Source organism: Tachyglossus aculeatus, chromosome 7 (assembly GCF_015852505.1).
Source record: "Tachyglossus aculeatus isolate mTacAcu1 chromosome 7, mTacAcu1.pri, whole genome shotgun sequence".
Classification (NCBI taxonomy): domain Eukaryota; kingdom Metazoa; phylum Chordata; class Mammalia; order Monotremata; family Tachyglossidae; genus Tachyglossus; species Tachyglossus aculeatus.
The window spans coordinates 18,800,600-18,808,032 of NC_052072.1; the positions used below are offsets into that span (position 1 = coordinate 18,800,600).

A 7,433-nucleotide genomic window follows, 5' to 3' on the forward strand; every position below is an offset into this window, starting at 1 on the left:
TCCAAGAATTCACACCCCTTCCCCCCCACCCGCCCATCCTTCTGCCACCCCCGCGGGGGTGGCATGTGAGGGCAAAGATCAGCAGCTGTCAATGAATCGAGCAGAAGGTACGTATAAAAACCATCAGCCCAGCCCGCTCGGCCCAAGGCGGCAGGACAGGGAACGTCGGACACACAGCTTCTCTCGCTCTGTGAGTATGCAAAGGGGCCCTGGGAGTTGCGGTGGGAGGGAAGTCTGCAGAAAATAGGGGCGGACAGCTTGGGGTCCTCCAAATTCATTCACTCATTCAGTCGTATTTATTGAGCGCTTACTGTGTGTAGAGCACTGTTCTAAGCGCTTGGGAAGTACAGTGACCCCGGGCTGTGAGTCACCTTTCCTTGACAACATCTGATCTCCGACCTGACCCAGGGAACCCAGCAGCCCCAGAGCCAGGTGGGAACCTGAGCGGTCAATAAGTCCATTCCCCTGCTTCTCAACCCACCCCAGCCTGGAGATCAAGGTGGATTCAGGGTTGGGTTAGAAGGCACTTTTCTTATTCCTTCCCTTCCCCACCCACCCAGCTGAACCTGGGGTTTTGTGGGGCCGGGCCGGTAGGAGAGAAACAGACAGACAGACAGCTGATTCCAGTGTTGAGCTGAGGCAGATCTCTCTCGCTGGAGGGTTGGTCCCTGGACTTCGCCGAGGGGCCGGGAAGGTCGACCCCGGGTGGCGGGTGGCTTCTTCGTGTCCAGCTCGGGGCTCTGCAGTTTGTCCCCCAGGCTGCAGGATGGTGTCCAGGAGAGCCGTGGCATTTTTGCTGGTGGTGTACGTAGCAGCCATGATGGCCGAAGGCTTCGTTCCGATCTTCACCCATAGCGATGTTCAGAGGATGCAGGTAATTCTGGCCAGCATCTTCCTTCTTCTCCCACTCCTGCTCCTTCTTCCCCTCCCCATTCCCTCCTTCTCATCCCTCTCTCCCATCCGGCCTTACCCCATTGGCCACATGCCCAGACCTAAAAGAATGCAGGCCCAGTTCAATGAAAACCAGAAAGTGGCCTAATGCTGGGTGGGACCCCCATGGAACTGAGGGGGTGGCAGGCGAGGACATTGTTGGGGTTGTCTGGGGGCTGCCAGAGTTGGGATGCAGAGGGAAGAGGGAAGGGGCTAGATGGAACCCTTGATCTGATCAGGACACTGTTGCTTATGGTTCTAGGTCAGAGTCAAGGGGTGGGGAGCAGCTTTCAGTCAGTCGGTTGTATTTATTAAGCCCTTAGTGTGTGCAGAACATTGTACTAAGTGCTTGGGAGAGTACAAGATAACAATATTACAGCTGTATTCCTTGCTTACAATGAACTTACAGTCTATGGGGCTAAGAGAAGCACTAAGGAGGCAAGGAGACATGGGGTTGGGGCGGATTAGATTCGGGTGGATTAGATTCAGGAGCCCAGTAATCTCTGGATAACTTGCCAGGCTGGGTCAGCCAGCTGAGAAACAGTTGGAGGCCAGCAGCTGGGCAGGAGCCAAGGGCCTGGACTACAGCCTCTGGAAACCTGAGTCTGCTGCCCCGCCATCTCGCTGGCCTCTGGCCTTGCCTGAGCCAACTTTCCCTACTGGGGACCGTCCCCAGCCAAAACCACCCCTCCAGCAGCCGGACAACAATGTTGCACCTGCTGAGGGAGTAGGGACCTAAAGAAAAGCAGGTAGCGGGCCTGGAGGAATTGCATGAACTTGGTCTCTGACCTTCCTAGTGTCCAGGTGACCCTAGGGCAACTGCAGAGAAAGAGGCAGGAGTTGGAGGAGACGATTGTGAGCCCTGGGGATCCTTGGCCGAGCCTTCTGAGGACCCCAGGTTGACCTCGCTCCCAAGCTCAGGAGTACACACGGACTTTGTCCACAATGGTGGACCGCCAGTCCGGGGGGGCCTCCCTGCCCCCAAGGAGTGGTCTGCAAGCCCCTTCCCCTTTCAGTGGTGATCAGGTAGGGATGGGGAGGAGGGAGACCTGGAACAGTCTGCTTCTCAAAACTGAGGAGGCTGAGCTCAGGCAAATCTCCCTGCCCCACAACCTCTTCCCTCCCTGTGCCCTGGAGCCTGTACCTCCACCAAAGAAAGTAATAATAACAATGATGAGGATGGTATTTAAGTGCTTACTATGTGCCAGGCACTGTTCTAAGCGCTGGTAGACTTCCACGGTCCAGCCTCGGTACACGCCGGGACCATGTGGTCGGCATGAGAGAAAGAGAGAGGCAGGGGGAAGAAGAGAGAAAAGGGGAAGGGAAAAGAGAGGAGGAGAGAAAGAAACAGAAAGAGAGAAGCTGGACTTTGGGCAGTCATGGGAGAAGAAGTGGAGGGGTCCGGCTGGGCTGGGCTGGCCTGTCCCTGGACTGCCCAGTCCCCCCGGGGTCCCTCCTTGAGGACAGAGGGGCTCCAGGGTGTGGGTGTGGAGGGGCCCGGAGTGGGGTGTGATGCTGGATTTGGGACCAGCTGGGCTGGAGCAGCCAAACCCAGCTGAAAAACCAGCGAGAAGCCAGTTGGCATGAATCTGCTCCATGCTTTCCCTCTCTGTAATTGCTCGACTCAGAGATTTTTATGGAGAGGCTACAGTCGCCTTCCTCCATAATTCATCTCCCTGCCTGGGCTCCCATAAATCCTCTCCCAGAGATGAGACGGGCCCAGGATGCCTCTCTCCCACACACCAGGCACCTGCCTCGTGCCTTATCGGCGGGAGGGGAGGGCCGCGGGAGGGGGCGATGTTAAGTGTCTTTCTGTTCAGAGACTGGCTGACCTATTTAGTATACACGGAGGGCAACAATTATCTGTTTTAATTTAATTAACAGTCATATAAAGTAATGCCAAGTAAATGCCTCTCAGGTTCTCCTAGCTGCTCAGTACCGCCCACGGCCCCTACCCGCCTAGTTCTGAGGGGGCCTGGATTCCCCACTTGAAGCCCCGGGGGTCGGGGAGGGGGCTACGGCAGCCCTCTTCCCATACTCAGGAGGGGGAGGGTGGTGAGGAAAAAAATTGGGGGGACGGGCGTGGGGGCTGGGGGACCCCTGGAGCCTTAGGCCGCTCTCCCTGTGTCTCCCAAATTAGGAGAGAGAGCGGAATAAGGGGCAGAAGAAATCTTTGACTGTGCAGAAGAGATTGGATCAGGGAGGCCTCAGGACGTTGGCAGAGCCCCACGGAGAAGAAGAAGATGAAATCGTCCAGGTAGGAGCCAGCGTGAGGCAGAACCACAGACATAGCCAGCCCCGTGCCCTGAAGTGACACGACCTAGTGGCAAAAGCATGGGCTTGAAAGTCAGAAGGACCTGGGTTCTAATCCCGGCTCTGCCACTTGTCTGCTGTGTGACCTTGGGCTAGTCACTTCATTTCTCTGGACCTCAGTTCCCTCAGCTGTGAAATGGGGATTAAGATCGTGAGCCCCATGTGAGACATGGACTGTGTCCAACCTGATTGACTTGTATCATCCCAGTGCTTAGTACAGTGACGGGCATATAGTAAGTGCTTACAAATGCCATACAGAAAAAATCGAATGACCCATGTCACATAGGGTCATGCGTGATACCGTTCCTTCCTTACAGCTCTGAGCCCAAGTTGGGGCTCTGCGGAGGCTTCTCTGAGGGGTCTCCCAGCTTTGGGGTCCCCTAGCTCCCTGCCCCACCGGTGGGTTCTCGGGGAGCAGAACACTGTGGGCTGGAATTCCTTTTCCTGCCCTACACCTCTAGGCCCTCCACCCCTGAAGAACCATGAGCCTTCAGGTTTCCTTCACCCTCTCCCCAGGACAGGCAGAGAATGGGTCCAGAACATATACAGAGTAGCAGCTGCTGATGCCGGCTCCCATTTTTGACACCTCCAGCCCATTAGCAGCAGAGGTTTGTCTTAAGCCTGTGGAGTCCACAGCCCCTCAGCACACAGAGGCAGAGAGCATGCAAGATTTCTGTTCTTGGGAAAGACAGGACAGAGGCCTGGGCCTCTGCGTACCCCACTCATCTGATTGTCCTGGTCCCGTCATTGCTAGAATGGGATGCAGGGAGGGTGGTCAAACGTTGCAGCAAAAGTTGTCTTTTTTCCTAGGGAAGACTCCCTAGAGGATATAGCCTTGGGTCAGGTTAGAAAGGAAGGGTGGGAAGGAGAGAATCGGTAGTAAAGGGTAGGGGGTGGACAGGATGAGGGGGAGAGGAAGGAAGGAAGAGGAGAGAGAGCCAACTGGAGCAAGGCCTGAAAGGTGAAATAATAATGATGGCATTTATTAAGCGCTTACTATGTGCAAAGCACTGTTCTAAGCACTGGGGAGGTTACAAGGTGATCATGTTGTCCCACGTGGGACTCAGAGTCTTAATCCCCATTTTACAGATGAGGGAACTGAGGCACAGAGAAGTGAAGTGACTTGCCTAAAGTCACACAGCTGACAATTGGCGGAGCCGGAATTTGAACCCCTGACCTCTGACAAAAAGCTACATGCTCTTTTGGGGTACCCTACTTCCACAGGTCAATTCATCAGTTTTATTTATTGAGCACATATTGTGTGCAGAGCACTGTACGAAGTACAATCTAACAACATAAAAGAGGGGGTAGACACATTCCCTGCCCATGATGAGCTTACAGTCTAGAGGGAAAGACAGTCATCGATATAAATAAATTATAACTATGTATGCAAGTATTGTGGGGCTGAGGGACTGGTGAAAGAAGGGAGCAAATCAGAGCGATGCAGAAAGGAGTGGAAGAGGAAATGAGGGCTTAGCCGGCTGCTTGGAGGAGATGTGCCTTCAATAAGGCTCTGAAGGTGGGGAGAGTTACCTTCTGTCAGATGTGAAGAGGGAGGCCCCTGCAGAGTCAGTGAGACTCTTCCTGCCCTTAAGCCTGCCCCTCAGAGACTGCCCCCCTGGAGGAAGGGGTTGTTCCTAAGCAAGACCCCTAAAGAAAGCAACTCCCTTAACCCCTTGTGTGGCTGCAGCACCTAGTTCTTTGACCCAAGGCCCCAGTTTCCTCAGTGACCCTGCTTCCCCCTCAGGCCCTCCCATCCTCCCCAGCCTCGAGCCTGTCCGGTGAGCATATTTTCCCCCCAGGAGATTTCCCTACAGGGATCCCAGCCTTCTTCCAGCTCCCTTTCCTGCCGAGGATGAAAGCCCAGCTGCCATGGCCCCAAAGTCTTGTTAGCCTTATTAGCAAACTCCATTGGCTCTCCTCTGGGTTCCCCTCTAGCTCTCCCCAACAATCCCCTGAGGCTCTAGTGAGAAAGGGCCCAGAAAGCTCGGGAGTTGCACAGTAGCCTGGGGTTAACTGCTGCTCTCCCCGTGTGTTTTCTTCTCTTGTTAACTCTGCCTTATTTCACAGCTGGCTGCTCCTGTGGGAATTGGGCTAAGGATGAATTCCAGGCAGCTGGCAAAGTACCGGGGTATCCTCGAGGAGCTGATTGTGGAGGCGTTGCTGTCCACCCAGAACGGTACTGGATGGGTCTCGCTCTCTCTGTCTCCCTGTCTCTGCTTTGCTGCAGCCAAGGTTTCTGAGAGATTAATATTTCAGGGCTGCCCTCCCACCCAGTTCAGTCTGTTCTGCATGCCTCAGCTTAAGGGCATCAGGCTACCTTTCCTCTGCTCACCCTCCTTCCTCTCCCAGGGGAGTCGAACCCTGACCAGGGCTGTGGGCACTGAAGCTGAATTGGCAAGTCCAGAGGGAGCCTTCCTACTATCAATCAATGGTATTTATTGAGTGCTTACTGTGTATAGAGTACTCCCTTGGGAGAGTATAGTGTCACAGAATTGGTAAACACGTTTCCTACCCACAAAGAGCAGGCACTCTAGAGTAAACTACTCCAGGCATTTGATGCAATGGGCCCTGTTCCTCTTCACTGCAGATAAACCTATAGTGTAACTGCATCCCCAAATGGTGGGGTCCTGTCCGCAGTCCAGACTCTCTGGGCAAAGTCCCCAGGAGGCCTCAGTGCCCTCGCTTTGGGTGGCAAAGCCTGGGACTGCCCCCTTTCCCCCCCAGAAATGCCATCCCAAGCAGTCAGCCTCAGAGAAACCCAGCTCTCGTTGGGCTACGGATCGGTGAGCCCACCCCCTTGTTCTCCAATCCCACTTGTGGCCTTTTCCCGGACCCCTGGAGTGGGAGGGGGCAAGCAGGGGGGTGGACCCCCAGACTATCCTGTAAGGCCGTTGGCAGGGCTGGGAGGCCAGGTGCCCGCTCCCCACTGGGATTTTGGAGGAAAACGTTCAAGCTCCTCTGCTAACATCCTTGATCTCTAAGCCTGCTGTGCTCTTCTCTCCCAGTGGCCAGCTGATGGGCTCTGCCCCAGAAGGAGAGGACGGACGGGCCCTCGTGGGCTCTCTTCGACCCCCACTGAGGCCGGCGGCACACAACCCAAAGCTCCCCCGCTCCCGGGGCCGCAGACCAACAGTCAGGCCTGAGTGAATAAAACTTGCAGTTTACAGAAATGATGCTCTTATTTGATATTTTCTTGTCTAAAGGGTCACCTCAGGGCCTTAGGGAAAAGACAGTGGTAAGAAGGGGCAGATAATCCTGCAGGAATAGCTGCAGCAGTGGGTGCCGTAGTGGATAGAGCATGGGTCTAGGGAGTCGGAAGGTCAGGGGTTCTAATCCCGGCTCTCACTTGTCAGCTGAGTGGTCTTGGGCAAGTCACTTCTCTTCTCTGTGCCTCTGAGTCCCCTCCTCTGTAATCTGTAAAAGTTAAAATTAAGACTGTGACCCCTAAGTGGGACAGAAACTGTGTCCAACCCGATTTGCTTGTATCTACCCTGGTGCTTAGTATAGGGCCTTGCACATAATAAGTGCTTAACAAGTACCATTATTATCATTATTCTGCACATGAGTGGCTTGCTTTGAATCAGTCAATCCTATTTATTGAGTGTTTTCTGTGTGCAGAGCACTGTACTCAGTGCTGGGGAGAGTAGAGTATAACAATATCACAGACACATTCCCTGTGACATCAGAGAGACTGACTCTGCCAGGACACCAATCAATCACTGATATTTACTGAGCACTCACTGAGTGCTGACTGCTCTACTAGGCCCCACCACCATCATGGCTTTTGCTGGGGGATCTTGACCTTTCTCCTCAGAGCCTCTGATTCCCCTCTTCATAAGCAGGGGGGTGACCATTTTGCCCTCAAGCTCCAGATGTCCTAGCCTGGCTTGGCTGTTGATGTTGGAGCCAATATCCCCCAACGACCTGGTTTAGTTTCTCTTGACCTTTAACCCCTCTGAGCCTCTGATTCTTCCTCTGCCGAAGCCAAAGGGAAATAGCTGGGATGATCCGAGTACTAATTACTATCATTATTATCACCTTGTGACTGACTCCACGAGACAGCGTCAGCCACCAAATTATCCCACCAACCCAGTTATTTCTGCCTTCTAAACCAAATGGGATGGGAAATTTCATCCTAATTTAATTTAATGTTAGCGAATGTTCCTTTATTTATGAACCGGCTTCGC

At 53.9% G+C, this 7,433-nt stretch overlaps 1 protein-coding gene across 1 annotated transcript; it reads left to right on the forward strand.

Moving 5' to 3' along the window:
* The first annotated feature begins 766 nt into the window (after positions 1 to 766).
* On the forward strand, positions 767 to 7,127 carry MLN (motilin). Its single transcript, XM_038748757.1, has 5 exons — positions 767 to 874; positions 3,071 to 3,187; positions 5,314 to 5,422; positions 5,971 to 6,029; positions 7,089 to 7,127. Exons 1-5 carry the CDS (start codon positions 767 to 769, stop codon positions 7,125 to 7,127), a joined length of 432 nt encoding a protein of 143 aa, XP_038604685.1.
* Positions 7,128 to 7,433: the final 306 nt, after the last annotated feature.

Excerpts from the sequence above, each read along its gene's own strand:
- MLN (XM_038748757.1), top strand. The coding sequence starts at position 767 with ATGGTGTCCAGGAGAGCCGTGGCATTTTTGCTGGTGGTGTACGTAGCA. Across the intron at positions 3,188-5,313 it reads AAGAAGATGAAATCGTCCAG|CTGGCTGCTCCTGTGGGAAT; the intron begins GTAGGAGCCAGC and ends CTTATTTCACAG. Across the intron at positions 5,423-5,970 it reads GTTGCTGTCCACCCAGAACG|AAATGCCATCCCAAGCAGTC; the intron begins GTACTGGATGGG and ends TTTCCCCCCCAG.